The following is a 17,583-nucleotide window of genomic DNA, read 5'->3' as shown; positions in this document are numbered from 1 at the left end:
CAAATTGTGTTTGTTGAGAGGAATTAACTGTAAATGATGTAGAGTCCACTAATAACCTAATCTGCATGTCTCGGGACTGTGGGAGGAAGCTGGAGAACCCGAAGATAACCCACGCTAACCTGGGGAGAACATGCAAACTCCACACAAAAGGGCCCTAAGCCTGGTTTGAACCCTCAAACCACTTGTTGTGACGCGGCAGTGCTAACCACAAATTATGGTCCCATTTAGAGTAAAATAGACCATAAAGGTATCCCTCGTTTCGTCTTACAACTTTAACCCTTTCACACTGTGTTTTCAGTTCATGAAAGTTCATTATAACCTTTTCTGGTCGCCTAAAAATGTCTTATTCAGCATTTGCTTGTACTTAGCTCCACCCTCTTATGTCACTTCTGGTTGCAAAAAAACAAGATGGCAAAGAAGAACTCAAGGCTTCAAATTGGCAGTCCACCAACCAATGGGTGATGTCACGGTGACTACGTCCACTTCATGGTCTAAACTTCGAAAATATTAAAATAATATTAATACTGCTGACAAAAATGAGTCAATTAATCCTCATGTTCACGGCTTCCTGCTTCTTGAATGTGAGGATTTGCTGCTTCTCTCCGTTTTTATATCTATCTAAATTAAATATCAGCAATTTGAGGACAACACTTGGACTCTCGGAAATTGTGAGAGCCATTTTTCACTATTTTCTGGCACCTGGGTTGCTCTTCTCCTAAATGTTGTTTTGAGCACAGTTTGGCATGTTTAAGGTTCAGCAATATAACCGTGAGACAATTAGAATTTGTCTACCATCAGAAATCTTTCCACCATGGTAGTTATCCCTTTCATTTTACACGGCTTTGTTGAATACTTGATTCTGATTGGTCAATCACGGCGTTCTACAGTCTGTTATTTCTTTATAGCAGACCGTTGCTATGTATAATACACCGTTGCTATGAACACAGTTATAATCTTCGACTCTGGCAGATTGTTTTTGTGTCAAATTATTGATTTCTTAAGTAGGTAACCATGCAATAAGCGGGACAATGTACAGCTGGCTTACATATTTCTGGCAGTGTTGTAGTCAAAACCACCTAAACCGTCATAAAAGTAAAAAGTCATGACCAAGAAAAGAGTGTATCGAGACCAAGACCTTGAGGGGTTGAGACCAAGTCAAGACAAGACCAGACCAGACCAAGACCAGACCAGACCAGTGCGAGTCCCACACTGCATGACACACGATAAAATGTGGAACATGCAAACCACTATACTATACGTGTGTGTGTGTGTGTGTGTGTGTGTGTGTGTGTGTGTGTGTGTGTGTGTGTTTATGTGTACCATGAGAAATATTGTGATAAAACAATCAAAAGGCATTGCAGAGGTGAATTTTCCTTTTTTTCTATGAGTAATCACATACGTAACAAATAAATCAGACAATGCACAGGCAGTTTAGTGATATCCCTGCAGTTGTGGTCTTGACCGGTAAAATCCTGAGTCTTTGTCTGAGACTGAGTAAAAATGCAGTTGATTCCGAGACAAGACCGAGACCTTCAGAAAGCGGTCTTGAGACTGGCGTGGAGACCAAAACCGATCTCAAGTACTACAGTACAACACTGATTTCTGGGTGTATTAAGCCATTGTGAGCAATGTTGCAGTCAATGCAGAGGACTGTTTTATGGACTGTTTTATGGCATTATTGGATTTGAACATTCCCATTTTGTTTATTTTCCCCCCCAGAAATTGTAATGTTTAATGATATATAGCAATATCATAATATAAAATACTGTGAATGAAAATTGTATTCATATCACCCACTCCTTATAGACTTGATTTTATTTTGATGATAGAAAACATCTGGAAATATTTAACCTGCCTCTATAGATATACTGTATAAAGATAGATATATATCTGTACTTTATCAAAACGCACATACCAATAGACAATCAAGGGACACATGAGCAAAAGCTTCTTCACTTAAGTAAGTGCAAAGTAAGTCCAACTGAAATACATTTCACAGGAAGTTTTTACCTTATTAGCAAATACAGAAAAAAAAAATACAAGACACTCACGTAAAAGGCATCGTAGGGTCTCTTGCAGTACGGACTCACTGTCAGTCTGGGCTCTTCTGCAACAGGAAGTGATGGGTTGAATCAAGTCTCTCCTTTGTTTTGTTGTCTATGATGATGTTCAGTGTGTCTCTCCTTCCAAACACAGTAAAACTCACAGAGAGAGTCGTGTTACATGGACAGTCCAGGTTACAGGTTACTTACTCTCTGTGTTCACTTGTACCCAGCCGTGCTCGGGTTTAGCCTCCAACTCTCTCTCACGATAAGATATCAGGCGTCATTACCAGCCCAGCCAATCCTCCCGCCCTGTAATTTACTCCAATTTTCTTAATTACCCAACTATCTACAGGAGAAAATGTGCCTGTTCCTGTCCCCTTGTTCCCCTGCTCTTCCTCTCACGACCAAGGCCCTCCTGCTTTTCCATCTCTCCTGCAAATCAACATTTGCCTCCATGTAAATTCCAGCTCATCTCTCGAGGTTTGCATGCAAAGTATGTCATGATCTTTACGCTCATCATTTGTTTTGTTTGAACAGTTATACTTTCCTAAACTGGGAATAGTTGCATGAACTTAAGGCTTTAAGACTAGCCTTAGACTGGCCTTAGACTGTTATATTAGTCTAATTAAGACTGACTGTTGCATAAATATTAAGACTGACATCATTTGAGTTGGGAAGATTTGCCAACTCTAAAAGCCTGAGGTGAAAGCTTTGGTGTTAAGGCAACAATCTGTTAGGTCACTTAGTTCACTATTTCAACTATTATTCATTACTTTAAGCTTCATTACTTTAGTTAACTATTTCTTTTTTTGGGGGGGGGGACGACGACATTTTTTAGCATTTCTTTATTGACAGGACAGTGGATAGTCTTGGAAAGGGGGGAGAGAGAGAGTGGATGCGGAAAGGGCCACAGGCCGGATTCGAACCCAGGCCACCTACATGGGCGCCCGCTCTACCAACTGAGCTAACCAGGCACCGAGTTAACTATTTCAATTGTTATCCATTACTTTTAGCTCCATTACTTTTAGTTAACTATTTCAACTATTATCCATTACTTTATTTTATTTGACCTTTATTTAACCAGGTAAAATCAATTGAGAACCAATTCTCATTTACAATGATGACCTGGCCAAGAGGCAGTAGCAAGAGTATATAGACACAGTCCACACAAGCGACACAAACAGCACAGATACAGTACAGTATGACAAACATACAGCATGCCATGACAAGAGAAAATGGCTAAAAACAGCATAGGTGCACTTTAAGCTCCATTACTTTTAGTTAACTATTTCAACTGTTTATCCATAACGATTTGGGATTTTTGTACCATATTCTTGACTTGTTTCTGAACATTATTTTCCAGATGTCCTGTCCTTGTTGGTGTTGCAGCCACCATTTTTCCTCTTGTGTGAAATGTCCTATTTCACCCATAATGCATTGCACGACAGGATCTTTCAGAGTAAAGCTTCATGCAGCAGGTAAATTAGACTGTATGGCACCTAATACACTTTACTACTTAAGAGTGAAGTCTGCAGCCCTGCTAGCGGCTCTGTGAGGCTGTTCTTAGGCACAGTGGTGCTTTGAGCTAAATGCTTATGTCAGCATGCTAACACGGTCATCATGACAATGTGACATGCTAACATTTGCTAATTTGCACCAAACACAAAGTACAGCTGAGAATGATGGGATTGTAGTTAGTTTTTTGCAGTTATTTATTCAATTATTATTAAATATTAAATAAAAGTGTTGAACAAATTGAGATTTTGACCTGATGGCACTAGATAAAAAGTTACTTTATCACCAAAGTGATTACAATTCATCCTGAGGGGAACATGAACGTGTGCACCAAAACTAATGGCAATCCATCCAATAATGTTTATGACATCACCTCATGGTGGCACTAGAGGAAAAGTCAGAGGATCATCAAAGTCAGTAGGATTCATCCTCTAGCGGTCTGCACCAAATTTCATGACAATCGATCCAATATTTGTTGAGATATTCAGTCTGGATCAAAGTGGAGTACCAACAGGCTGATATTGCCGTCCCCTTGCAGAGCCTTGCTGCTAATGTGGCTAAAAATACATTCATCAGAATTCCTTAAAAATGACAAAAACCTTTAAAAACTGTTGACTTTTTATTGTAGTTCATAAAAACAAACAGCAATGATAAAAACAACAAGGTGGTAACCATAATAATTATATTCAATAATGTAAAACAACATAACAATATACAGTAAGAAATTAAATTAATCGTTCTCCAAACCATCACCTAAAAGCTGTGGAGCTATTGCATGTCCGTATTTCGGGAAAAAACACGGGAGAGTTTCCAGGGAGCAAATCTGTGGCGCAGTTTAGGAATGTCGAGGTGCTGGTTGGGGGGTATGAGCACAGAGAGCTGATCCTGGATCTGGTCACCTGACGAGAGGGGTGGAGGTTTGGGATGGAGGGTAAGGACGCAAGAAGAGGTAACCGATCTGAGTGACTGATAGAAAAGTGACAGTGACAGTCTCTCAGCGTCGGCAGGGGGGGCGGGAGGGGGACTCTGCAGTAGAGGTGCACATTAATATGCCCTGTTTTATACACACACATACAGGAAACACATACTCTCTCTCTACACACACACATACAAGTGAGGACTAGAGTTTAATGACTTTAAAAAAAAAAAAGTTTCACAATTTTCTAAAGGTGAAAATGAACACAATAAAATCCCTTGAAATCTTCAATAATCCAAAAATGACTACAAAGCACCAGTATACTCCGAGCATGCTGCTTTTTCTCCAGTCTATCTTCTTCATGTTACTTATAGTTACATACACATGTTTGACCCTGCTGTAAAGGACAGAACAGGACAGGTCAGTGGGAGCTGCCCCGCAGTTCAGTCACAACGACAGTGCTCAGGTTACAGGAGTTAAATCTGAATCCCAGTGGAGGAGAAAGACTTGTTTCCATTCGCTCCCATCCTACATCTGCAGTCTTCTCAAATCAAAGTCCAGCAGCTAAGCTGATGCTCTTCTGAGTCCGGAGATGGGTTGTGGGTGCAGAACGAGGAGGACTAACCTGACTGTGCTGTACATGGTGGTTGAGGGGGAGGACGTCTGCTACATGGCGGTGAGGTGAGGGCGATTAGCCTCAGTCAGTGAGAGTAAAATGGTGATTGGTCAGCGCGGCACCTGCATCTGCTGTGAGGTCTGTGACTGGTTCTGAGCGGTAACCTCGGGGGCCCGGCTGGCCAGTCGGCTGAGGATGTTCCTCTCGGACATTTGCAGCCGCACGGCGACGGGGGGTATCCTGGCGATGGTTGCCGGGAGACGTGTGACGTCAGCCTTCATGTCGCTCAGCAGTTCCTCGAGCTGTTTGAGAACTGGAAATACGACACGTAAATGAGCTATGATCGCCACCGTGACAATCCAAATGAAGGACTGTTGATGTTTATTAGTCAGTTTTGCATCAAATGTTCAAAATCACCATATTTTAGTGTTAAGATGCAGTCAGACTGGATTTCGGCTGGCAAAATGTACTGAATAAAGCAGGCGGGAAATATGAACTGCGAGAGCTAACGTGGCTAACAGGCTGTCAATGACTGTCATTGGCCTCTCATTGTTTTTACACTCACTACAGCTAAGCACTATCTCTCCTCCTCTACTGCTTGTATTATTTTAATAATTTAATAATCATATTTTTTCAAGCAAAAAGCAGTTGGTGGCTTCGGCTTCTCAAAAGTGAGGATTTGCTGCTTTTTTCCGTTTTGTTGCTCGGACAAAACTGAACATTTGAAGACGTCACTTTAGACTTTGGGATAATATGATGGGCATTTTATAGGTTAAATAACTAAACCATTAATTGAGAAAATAATCAGCAGATTAATCGATGATGTAAAAAGTTAGTTGCAGCCCGAAAACTAAACCCCTTGTGTTGTGCAGGCGATCATCTCTACAACCTCAAAGGTGGACTACTGGCTCGTTGTACTGGTTATTTCCCGAAGAGGTAATGAAACCCTTGTTTAAACAATGAAGCCTCACACAGTGCTGCACATGATGTTTGTTTCTGGTTACGTTAGCAACTATAATTATATACATATAAATAACTGTGTTTACATAATAGCTCCCTTTTCCCTACTACTGATGCTATCACAACAACAACCAACACTTTGTTCTCTGTCACACACGAACACAAGCTCCTCCTATTCAGAAGCTTCCCACAGGAATAAACAATAGTCTGTTGTGATGCAAGCTAAAGCAAAATTATTGTGAGATTGCAGTGCAGAATATTTTAAACAATTCTCCTGCCAAGATCTGAACATAGGATGACCTTTTGTAAACGCTCAATTATTTAGCGCTCGCTACAGATGTTCAGCTTCTCCTTGTAGATAATGTGCAGCCTACTAAATGTGACTTTATGAATCTGTGAGTTTGTTTTGGTGAGTTGCAAGGCAGTTGTGCCTGTGCAATATACTTATTTTCCAGGTGCACGAGAACCCTAGCTATACCTTTTATATCTCTTTTGATCTTCCATATGTTTTACCTTTATGCAGAACTGCATTGGCAGGCTTGTTTCCAGACATGGACTCCTTGCTGAGGTGCTGGTGGGACTCGGCGAGACACTCCACCTCACTGAAGCGAGTGTTGAGGGCCATGGAGGGGTGGGCCGGGTCCTCCGTCATGTTCAAATAGGCTGCCCTGCGCAACTGCTCCTCGATCACCAACGCCTGCTCCAATAACTATACAGGAAACAAAAAAGACAACATGCCCAGTGAGATATAGAAAAACAGACAGACAGACACACACACACACAGGGGAAACGTGATACCAGTGAGCGTGCTCAGTTCACCTTGAACCTGCGGGCCAGAAACTTGTTCTTGATCTCCAGGAAGTTGCCTCTGCTCATCTCCCCTTTGAAGGGCTCGTTGAGGATGGCAAACCTCACATCGTTCTGCACATCCTGCCACCGGGCGTAGCCGTGTCTGAGAGACGCTGAGGTCAAGTGTAACAACATTATTGTCTTGTGAGGGACGAGCCAAAAGCGACCAAAGCCCAAGATGACCCCGTCAATTTGCTTGTTTTGTCTAGCCAGCAGTAAGAAAACCCAAAGATATTAAACTTTCTATTATAGTAGACTAAAGGCACTTTCACGAGCCATAGTCCGTTTGGCTAGTACGAATCAGAGTGAAATTTATACTTTTGGTTCGTTTTCTATTTAGTCTGGTTCGGTTTCACAGAGCAAATTAAAGCAGACCAAAAATAATAATAATAAAAAAAAATCAATAAATCATTTTTGCTGAGGGGCCTGTACAAAACAGTTAATTTATATTTTTAATTTGGAGAGCTGCCACTTCTATTCAGGGAATCACACTTAGATGCTGTCGTAGTATTTTTCATTTTGACTCAGCACTGATCGACTGCGCACGAATCCCTTCTCCTCCAGTTTATCGTGAATGACTTTATGAATGTTAGTTTTTGTTCATATTTTGTGTCCATCTCAACAAATGCCTGCACAGGCAGCCTGCGTTTTGGTTCGCTTGGAAACGGTCCGAGACCACCTCTCGCAAGCGGTCTAGGACCGGTTGTTTTGGTCCGCACCAGAGCATGATTACTGCGTTCATAACCGCCCAAACGGACTGCACCAGGGGTTGAACCGCACCAGAGTTTGATTAAAGTAGACTAAATGTGAAAGCACCCTAAGAAAACCAGAAAATATTCATATTTGAGAAGTCAGAACCAGATTTTCAAAACAGCTGCAGATTCATTTTCTGTGGATCAACTAATTGATTAGTCAACTAATAATTTCAGCTCTAATGTGACGAGAAGACAGCAATCACACATGAGAATTTAACAGGAAATTGTTCATTTGAAAGGATACTGTATGATTCCAGCCAGCAGCCAGTAGTCATGGCGACGGTGCCATATCTCAAAGGTCTTCTTGGTGACGGTGGCCGCACGCTCTTCATTCTGCCACAGAGAGTGAAGCTCTGGAGAGGAGGGCAGAGAGGTCAAAAGACAGAAACTAAAGTGAAAAAAAAAAAGAGGAAAGAGAAAAAAGTGTGTGTCTGTGTGTGCGTGTGTGTGCGTGTGTGTGTGTGTGTGTGTGTGTGTGTGTGTGTGTGTGTGTGTGTGTGTGTGTGTGTGTGTGTGTCCACCTGTGAATCCTCCATCAGCGATGTTGAACATGAACCTCTGCTTGGTGGCTTTTTTCTTCTCTTCACTGACGTTAACCACCGGCGCAGCTGTTGCTCCTTCTTTGGTGTTCTCTCCGTTCTGCAGTTTGCCAGACTCGTCTGTTTTCACTGCATCCTTTTCCTCTTTTTGCTCTGCGAGAAAACAACCGAAACACATCAGCAAGAAACGCAGTTTAAAACTCAACACATGAGACATGGGTGAAATTAAATTATGATACCAATGGCATTGTTGAAATTTATATTTAGCTTTACCTCATAAATGTATTGAGGATCTCCATCTGAGTCAAACGTTTTTACACATTTTACAAAGTGAAGAATGAAATTTACGTTCAGTGTGTGTGTTTGTTGACCTGTACCTTTCTTCTCCTCTGTTGGCGAACTGGTGTCCATCTTCTCATCTTTTCCCTCCTCAGCTGAAACAAGAGAAGCACTGTTAGAATGACAGAAAAAGGAAATAAGGAAACAAGATACAATGGAAAACAGCTGCCTCACCTTTAGACTTGTCCTCCTCTGGTTCGGTCTTGCCCTCCGAACCTTCAGCCTTGACCTCAGCAGGTGTCTCCTTCTCCTTCTCCTTCTCCTTCTCCTTCTCCTTCTCCTTCTCCTTCTCCTTCTCCGTCTCCGACGTCTTGTCCTTCTCTTCTTTCTCCTTGCTCGTGTCATCCACCTCCTTCTCCTTGACTTCATCTCCATTCCCTGTCTCCTTCTCTGCAGTGGAGTCTACCTCCTCTTCTTTCTTTTCGAGCACGGGGGATTTTTCAGACTCATCTGGGATTTCAATAATCTAGGAGAGAGGAAGCCAGTTTCAAATTAGAATAAAATCTGCAAATTCAAGTATAATGTTGAGGCTCAGAACTTAAACAAAAATGGATGATGTGGATATAAAAGCAAAATTTACCTCTGGATCATCTGCCTTCTTGGCCCCTTTGCCATCCTCGCCGTCCTTCTTCATGTCTTCCTTGTCCTCTGATTTAGACAAATCTTCTGACAAGAAACACAACACACAGGTCAACGACGTGTTCGCAAAGAGTGCATTTTATTCTGTCTCTGTTATAGCTGTCAATAACAAAAAAATTTAAGCTTAATAGCTGAATAAGTTTTAAAAACAAGTGTCTTATGGACAGTTATTACTTGTTCCATGTTTTTCTGGTTGTATCCACAAGAGGGTGTCAGGGAATGAGCTGATAGTCAAGAGATACTGGTATTTGCACAAAGACTAAATTATAACATATCTTTCAGTGAGACAACAAAGTGTCTGAAAGCACACAACTTCTGCATGTCACCACCCCCAACATGAAGGGCCATCTTAAAGACTTTGTATTGGTTTTGCTATGCAAATTATTGTTTTTGAACTCCATAATTGTTTCCACACAGTTTTAGCAACAAAACCAGGGAGCTTGTCTTTAGACTCTAGTTGAGCAAAGAATTCAGAGACTGACTTGTGAGTATGGGGTAAAAGTTGAGGTAAAGCATGTGGTGCTGAGGTTAGGGCTGAAAGGAAATGGAAATGCATGTCATTTGTCAAAGGATCCCCATAATGACAGTGTTACAACATATAGTGTATGTGTCTATGATGGTTCTTATTGCAAAAGAAATAACAGTCTAACTACAGTATTAAGCATCGTGAAGCTGAAATGAAATAACCTGTCCGCAGTGATCATTTCTATATTCTAAGAAATCACGTGGGATATTAAACGTTCACATATTAATCCAGTACGGAGTATGAAGTGTGTGTGTGTGTACCTGGGACAGGAGTGTTGGGCTGTGTGTCTGCAGGGGTCCCAGTAGAAGGAGTCTTTGGGTCTTCACCTGCAGCCAAAGCTGCAGCCCTTTTGTTCTCCTCCAGCTCTGCCATCCAGGGCATCGACCACTGACCGTTCACATGCTCAAACTCCTGCACCTGTTAACCAAAACGTCAATCAGTCAGCCCATCACTCAATCAGTCATTAAATACTTTAATTATCTAAACATATTTTGCAGCATTTCTTTTCTAACAGGTGAACCATACCTTTTTCCTTATAAGTGACATCACACCAATACGGGTGAGCACGTGTTGCCTTGACAGACCCTCACGTGGGACGCCGTCTGCAAAGGTCTCAGCTCCATCAGCCCCCGGCTCACAAAGGTGACGCATGAACAGAGACACGTAGGCCCTGCAAACATGCGTGAAGAAGAAGAAGTTGGACGGATGTCACGGTAATTATACATTTGGAAAATGTCAAAATCTCTGAGATATCGCACATTTCACAGAAATGCACAAAGAAAATATAAATCAAACAAAACGATACATATAAAATACTTGGATTCATGACAGCCCAGCCAAGTAAGCTGTAACCAAGCATTGGCGAGCTGCCATGCAATGTCTATGGAAAGCTGCGGCGCTTGCTCCGAGCTCAGCGAGCTGCAGCCATTTTATGTACTTTCAGTACTTGAGTAATTCTTGAGTTATGGCCAAAAATGTGTTTTGTGAGGTCACAGTGACCTTTGACCACCAAACTCTAATCAGTTCATACGATAGTTTTCGTTACAGACACATTTTGGTCAACACCAAAAAAAGCACTGAGGTTTGACATCCAGCGCTGCTGCCTATATTGGGACAAGCAGAAAAACAGTTCATTGAGACTCACTTGAATTCTTTCTCAGACTTCCCTCGGAGGTCCCTGACCAGCCACTGGTTGGTGAAAGCATCCTGGGGCGGCATCCCATAACGCATCACTGCGTTTAGGAACGCCTTCCTCTGCCGTGCATTGAAGCCCAAAACCTGAAAAGTAATAAAGAGGTCAAGATGTTTACAAACTTAAAAACAAAAAAATTGTTAGGAAGTCACTTTATCATTGTTTCTCTTCTTTTTGTGCTGATTTTTCATCTTCAGGAACTCACCTCGATGTTCCCGCCCACTCTGGCCAGCAGCGGCGGCAAAGGTTTGTCCCGATCGTTCCTCAACCCTTTGCGGTTCGGTCTGCGGGCATTCGCTAAAATTACATGAACAGAGTTAGTCCATCTGAGATTCAGTGCACATTCCAGTCAGTAGTGTTTCACTGAGGCCATGAAAATGAAAAGTGAAAAATCAAACTGATTTTCAAGCATCATCATGTGTGTCCTTAACGTCCTAAAGATGTTCCACTTACGGCTCATCATGGCTCACTCTGATCCTGCTGAAGCTCTCCCTCCTCACAATCTCTCGGCACTATTACATTAAACGCTTCTTCTTGAAGCGTAAAGCTTTCAGATAATTTGCTACTGAAAGCAGTGATGTGGTGGTATACTTCATTTAATGCAACTGAAGTAACAGAGCCATAATTAAATAAAACAATCGATACAAAACACGGACATCTTTGTGCACTCAAAAAATGCCAAAATAACATATCAACTTATAGAAATTGTATACATACAAGGGAACAATTTCATCTGAAACAATACTGAAAGTGCCTTTTTCAAACAAACCTTAATAAACAGTTAATATCAACACCAAAAATCTCATTAAAGTGCAGGTAGACGGTTCAGCTGGCCGAGAAACCGTTGATTCTAATGTTCTTTCCCTTTCTTTGCTCTTTTCCTTCTCTTTTCTTCCCTTTCGTTTCTGTTTCTTCTTTCCTTTCTACGCTCAAAGCAGATGATGCAGCTGCAAGTGGCGTTTTGTGAGTTGTTGTAGAGGTTGTCAATGAGGATATCATAGCTGTCATCTGAATCTGAATAAACATATGTAGAGGTGGTTTGAAGGATGTTAGTGGGGGGAAAGAACTGGGGCTCGAACAGGAAGGTCTACATCCCTCTCAAGCATTGCTGGGACCAAATCTTAAAGCCCCCCCTCCAGTGTAGTTTGGCATTTCTATGATATTTCATTTGTTTGAGTCGTTTCCTGACGATGGTGATTAACCACACTGTTAACCGGTTTGATGACGTATGACTATAGTAGAAGCTGCTTCTTGGCGCTCTCTTCTTTACCGTCTCCTCCTGCTGGAGATAAATTAACGGAAAGCAGCCGATGCTGCATGTCGGTGTTGTGTCCGGCCACAGCGCACCGCAGGACGGATCACAATTGAAATGCATTTTCTGGACGTTTTGGAGGTTTGCCTCGTAAACAAGAGAAAAGTCCCGTTAGAGAAATAAAGGGACCACAGTGCAGCCCGGTGCGGTGTCGGTGCTGGGAGCTGAGGCAAGAGTGGTCGGTGCACCTCCACAACATCCCGCAACTGCATTCAAACGGCGGACCTCAGCAACATGTCTATCCGTCCTGCGGTGCGCTGTGGCCGGCGTGCGTGGTGCAGCAGCAGCCAGACGGCCGCCTCGCCAGGAGGAGACGGTAAAGAAGAGTGCGAGTGAGAGAGAATCGATGTGTTGTGTTAATTCTTGTCTCATTTGTGGTCTGATAAACGGTAAATTCATCAACTTCAGTGCCACCTAGCTATTGTGTTTTCCAAGCCACTGTAGTAGTTTCATCTAAACTGGGTTGAAAAACGATGCAATCTGGTTGCTATGGTAATGAATTATGTCTGGCTATTGACCACACCCCCATTCTCCGTTTGAGAAAAAAACAAAAAAACAGGAAGTAACTCTGCCTGAAGGGGGGCTTTAATCTCAAGTACATCTTAAAGACTAACCTCAAACAACTTGAATGGAACATCTATACCTTCACATAAATAGAGCGGTGGCCACCAAAGAAAAAACACCGCATACACACACACCATACCTCTTCTCTTAACAGCAGCGATCAAACCATTGAGCCTTACCTTCAGCCCGTTCGTCAAAGTCCTCGTCGCCCTCCTCCGAGGCCACCGAGTAATCAGACTGGTTGTCGGACTGATCCTCCTGCCAATCTAAAGGGAGCACAGACAGAAATGTTGAAGGGAGAAAATAAAGAAGAGACATCCAAACTCCTCGTAGAGCTGAAGCTCCATCTAGTTACTGTCAACCAGGCTTTTATCCAGGAGGGGGAGCTGCTGCTTTTCAGTTTCTATAAATACATTATTTAGTAAATATATTTTCATGGGTATTCACAGGTCTGCTGCTGCTGTCCTTGTGACCCTGAATTCTCTTTGCTCAAATAAGTCTGTATCAAGCGGACTAAAGGGAGAGACTGCAGCTGAAAAACTGCACTGAGCAGTGTAAACAGCTCTTTAAACATTACACACTGTGTTTCAGATATTAGGCGGACTTTGTAATGATCCTTTATGAGACTGTCTCATATCAATTGTTTTAAACATGCTCGGTTTGAGAAGAAAGAAACTAGCAATTTCTAAATGCACACACAACTAACACATTTCTACCAATCTAATAATACTAATAACATAAAACGTCATGCCATGCACTCACTGGACCGACAACACCACACAAACACCACCAACAGAACTGCACAAACAAGAAGAGGTTGCATTAGATGTTGTTCTGTACCTTGTCTTATTCCTCGGTCCTCCTGGGAGCCGTCATTGTAGTTGACTGGCTTTCGAGTTCTTTTGCCTTTGCCTAAATTTCGAGCGAGATCTTCCTGCTGCTGCTCGTAGTGGTGACGGAGCAGCTTCTCCCAGTAGTCAGGATCAACACTTTCCTCCTGCTTGATCACCTCTCTTTCCACCTCCTCCTTTTCGCAGAAAGCAAAGAGTCGTTAATATGATATATATTAGGAATGCTCATAACGCCTGTGGATTTAGGACCTATAATTTTAGGACATTTTTATACTATTCCAACTACAGGCATCCCCAACGTAGCTGTCAAACAGTTGAAGCAACTCAATTAAGTTAAAAATTCATACACACACACATTTTGTAGACGCAGTCATACCTCATCGTCTTCGTCTTTGACCACATACTGGGCCACTTTAAAGGAGCTGAGGTATTCGTTCATGCTCTGGAGCTCAGTGTCGTCTGTGGCATCCTGGTTCCTGTCCAGCAAACGGTCAATAGCGTGGTCATCGTAGTGGATCACACTGCTGTCATCCTCCTTGTTGTCCCCTGAAAGTAGGATGAGTCAAATAAAAAAAAGGAAGGAAAGAAAACTTAATTTACTCCCTGTAACATCTGTCAGATCAGACTGGCATCCCAGTGGTGGAGTGATCTGTCAACTTCAGAAAGAGAAAAGTCTCTCCCCATTTTAAGACTCTATCCCCAACTCCTTATCCAAAACAGTGTTAAAGACTTTGCAAGTCCGTATTTTTCGTCCTTAATTGACACACGTTTAAAAATAAATAAGACCTCACGTTTTGTCAATGTCGTTTACACACCAACTACGAAGCTTTGGGCCGTCATTTAAGTTTTTGAAACAGGTTAAATTTTCGGATCCGTCAAAAGTCAGAGTTCGTCCGTGCAAACATCAACATCCAAAATGACACAGGGCTCCAGAGTGTGACCATATGCGACCAAAAATCTGTTGAGTGCAACTAAATATTTTAATTTTTTTTTCATTTCACAAGTCGGGAGGGAAAAAAGTGTGAGTGTGTGTGAAACACTACTGTACATTCAATAACACCAGGCAACTTGTAGCACATCTCTCTCTCCGTCACTTGACCACTCACTCGCAACGCACACATTACATTACGCTACTCTTATAACAACGTAATATGTAAACGTATATATTTTGGTTATATATATATTGGTATCGACTACTAAATGTCTGGTATGGTTATCTCCCAAGTGTAGGCCTATGGGAACTGACAAAACGCTTAAAATTTATTATTGCAGTGCCAAAAGGCGCAGTGAAAAATGTTCGGTGCATGACTAACATTCACTTTGTCTCACAGCACAAATCACTTTATGATAAAGAAATAAAAGAATACAGAAATGTAAAGATAGATTGTGGCAGGTGACTGCAGAACAGCTTGGATCGGGGACGGTAAACAAAACAAAAGATGTAGGAAAGATTAAACAGTAGAGATTGAGCTCTAGGCAGCGAAACGATAGCTTCTTGCTCGTGTCATTCATTAATTAGCCCCGTCTGGGAATAGTGCTATCCATTGCACCCACGTAATTAATTCAGATTTGTCTTGTACTGCAATTTTTCGCAACAAAGAGAATAATAAAACGCATCGTGTGCAAGGTTTCTGTTTTTTTATCGGATGTTGGATTAAAAAACTCATACAAAAACTACAGACTTGGTGGGCAGACCGTTATTATCCTGCTTATCTCCCAAACACAACATAATAATGTGCAGTGCAGTTCACAAAAGTTAGTAAAACTTATCCAATTTAAGTTAAATGCTTCAAACAGCTGAGTAGCCATCCACTGACAAAACAGTGTGCAACAAAAACAAGCAAACACCACAAAATATTGTTAATTTTTCTCACAAAGATTGCAACTTCCTTCATTTTAAATCAAGAGTTTCTCACTGCACCTGCTTCTTATCTTCTAACATGCCATCCTGCTGCAAGTTATGGATAATATATAACGACTGATGTGACAGATGGTGTAGGAGGATGAGAATGATGTTAAATGAGCAAAGGCTCAAAATTTGATTTAGCTTAATATAGCCAATAATAATTACAATTTCTCTTAATCTGATCCACGACAGACCTCTGATGTTCTCGGGACAAACGAGTTGTACCACCTCTTTGTTCTCAAAACACTCTGATAGTATCTAGCTACCCTTTTAATGCTTGAGTAATGTTGACTCAATTTAAGATTGCAAATTTGAAGGTTTTTTTGGTGATACAATTAATTTGTATTGGTTTTAAAGATATGCATTGGTAATTATTAACCAAAAAAATGTAAGAATTCAAAACATTAATTGAAACAAATTAAATAATAAATATATATATATATTTATTTTTTTATTAATAATGATAACATTGTAAATTTGAAGTTGTCCAATGATGAAATTGCTTAATTTCCATGTTAATTGTAAAAAAGTAAAACACAGATAAACATAAAAGCAAATAATTGAAAGAATTCATATTGGATCTTAAATCTGTCAGTGGGTTAAAGTCGACTCACCCATTCCGAGTTCATATTTAAACAACTCTTCCGTTCCAAACTTGAGGATATCATCGAGCTCCTGCTTGGACATGGAGCCCGTCTTGGAGCCGAGACCTGGTCGCACCACCAGATGAGTGAGCATCATCTTCTTCTTTGCCACCTGGTGGAGGGAGGAAGGTGGAGGACAAACAAGCGGTGAGCAGCTGATAACAGTATCCTGACATAGTTGATGTAATTTCTTGTAGTGTTCCTTTTCACAGACCTGCGTGATCCTCTCCTCCACAGAGGCCTTGGTGACGAAGCGATAAATCATCACTTTCCTGTTCTGGCCAATACGGTGAGCTCTGCTGAACGCCTACGAAGCACACGCAGGAAACAAACAGCATAATCACCTCTCATCCAAACAAACAAACAAACATGGATGTGAGGTTACACTCTGAGTCTGCATACCTGGATGTCATTGTGGGGGTTCCAGTCTGAGTCGTAGATGACGACGGTGTCAGCAGAGGCAAGATTAATGCCCAAACCACCAGCTCTGGTGGAGAGGAGGAAAGCAAACTGGGGAGCACCGGGCGCTGTTGGGACGAACAACAGAAGAAGAAGCATAGAGAGAAAGAAAATTAGAACCCTGATGTACCAGAGCAGCTGTTTTTAGGCAATACAAACAGTGCACGTACCATTAAAGCGGTCGATGGCCTCCTGTCTCAAGCTGCCGGTGACTCCTCCATCAATTCTCTCATATTTGTATCCCTCGTTCTCCAGGAAGTCCTCCAGCAGGTCCAGCATTTTAGTCATCTGGGAGAAGACCAGAACCCTGTGGCCTCCGTCCTTCAGCTTCCTCATCATCTTCTGGAGCAGCGTCAATTTTCCTGAAGACTTTGTCAGCGCGTTGCCCTCATACATGCCGTTTGGAAGTTTTGGTGCCTCCTGCAATCAGAGGAAGAAATCTGAATAAACTGACTGCATTAAACGTGTTTCAATACATAGTTCACCTCCAGAAGAAACAGTTTGTTCCCATATAATTGTCGTACCATGGCGGCTGTTGGAAAGAGGTAGGGGTGGTTGCAGCACTTTTTCAGGTCCATCACCACGTTGAGCAGAGACACCTGGTTTCCTCCTCCACGAGTGTTCAGGGCCTCAAAGTTACGTGTTAGGATGAACTTGTAGTATTTCCTTTAATAATGAGAAAAGAGACTTCAGAGATTAGACAAAGGAAAATATAATATACACATATTTCAGAATTCAGACTTTATACCCTACACTATCCAGAAATCGACTGGTTTAATTTTCATGGGTGTCACAACACCAGAAATTTAGAAATCGATACCAATACCAGCCAAATTCCACGATTCTCGATACCAATTTGATACCACCGTAAAAAACTAAAGTAAAACCATAAATCCCATGTAGCCTACTTCAACATACACTCCTTTATTACTGTTTGCATACTGAATCTCTCTATT

The 17,583-nt window shown here is 41.8% G+C and overlaps 1 protein-coding gene across 4 annotated transcripts in view; it reads right to left on the bottom strand.

Moving 5' to 3' along the window:
- Nucleotides 1-4,166: 4,166 nt before the first annotated feature.
- Nucleotides 4,167-17,583, bottom strand: part of chd4b (chromodomain helicase DNA binding protein 4b) — a 28,013-nt gene continuing 14,596 nt past the window's right edge. For 2 of the 4 annotated variants that reach the window (XM_074653295.1, XM_074653297.1), the window contains exons 21-40: nucleotides 17,152-17,293; nucleotides 16,798-17,047; nucleotides 16,571-16,695; nucleotides 16,383-16,475; nucleotides 16,139-16,280; nucleotides 13,995-14,164; nucleotides 13,608-13,794; nucleotides 12,947-13,033; nucleotides 11,097-11,188; nucleotides 10,844-10,977; nucleotides 10,225-10,369; nucleotides 9,960-10,116; nucleotides 9,115-9,200; nucleotides 8,709-9,000; nucleotides 8,573-8,629; nucleotides 8,178-8,348; nucleotides 7,901-8,009; nucleotides 6,872-7,004; nucleotides 6,566-6,761; nucleotides 4,167-5,405 (exon numbers count right to left, since the gene is read on the bottom strand). In XM_074653295.1, coding sequence (XP_074509396.1) covers nucleotides 5,203-5,405; nucleotides 6,566-6,761; nucleotides 6,872-7,004; nucleotides 7,901-8,009; nucleotides 8,178-8,348; nucleotides 8,573-8,629; nucleotides 8,709-9,000; nucleotides 9,115-9,200; nucleotides 9,960-10,116; nucleotides 10,225-10,369; nucleotides 10,844-10,977; nucleotides 11,097-11,188; nucleotides 12,947-13,033; nucleotides 13,608-13,794; nucleotides 13,995-14,164; nucleotides 16,139-16,280; nucleotides 16,383-16,475; nucleotides 16,571-16,695; nucleotides 16,798-17,047; nucleotides 17,152-17,293 — 2,971 coding nt within the window. In that variant the 3' untranslated portion in view covers nucleotides 4,167-5,202. The remainder of the gene's footprint in view (nucleotides 5,406-6,565; nucleotides 6,762-6,871; nucleotides 7,005-7,900; nucleotides 8,010-8,177; nucleotides 8,349-8,572; nucleotides 8,630-8,708; nucleotides 9,001-9,114; nucleotides 9,201-9,959; nucleotides 10,117-10,224; nucleotides 10,370-10,843; nucleotides 10,978-11,096; nucleotides 11,189-12,946; nucleotides 13,034-13,607; nucleotides 13,795-13,994; nucleotides 14,165-16,138; nucleotides 16,281-16,382; nucleotides 16,476-16,570; nucleotides 16,696-16,797; nucleotides 17,048-17,151; nucleotides 17,294-17,583) is intronic. The other 2 variants (XM_074653298.1, XM_074653296.1) reach the window with 2 other exon arrangements.

This window comes from Sebastes fasciatus, chromosome 12 (assembly GCF_043250625.1).
Source record: "Sebastes fasciatus isolate fSebFas1 chromosome 12, fSebFas1.pri, whole genome shotgun sequence".
Classification (NCBI taxonomy): Eukaryota; Metazoa; Chordata; class Actinopteri; order Perciformes; family Sebastidae; genus Sebastes; species Sebastes fasciatus.
This window is presented reverse-complemented; position numbering and strand designations above follow the sequence as displayed.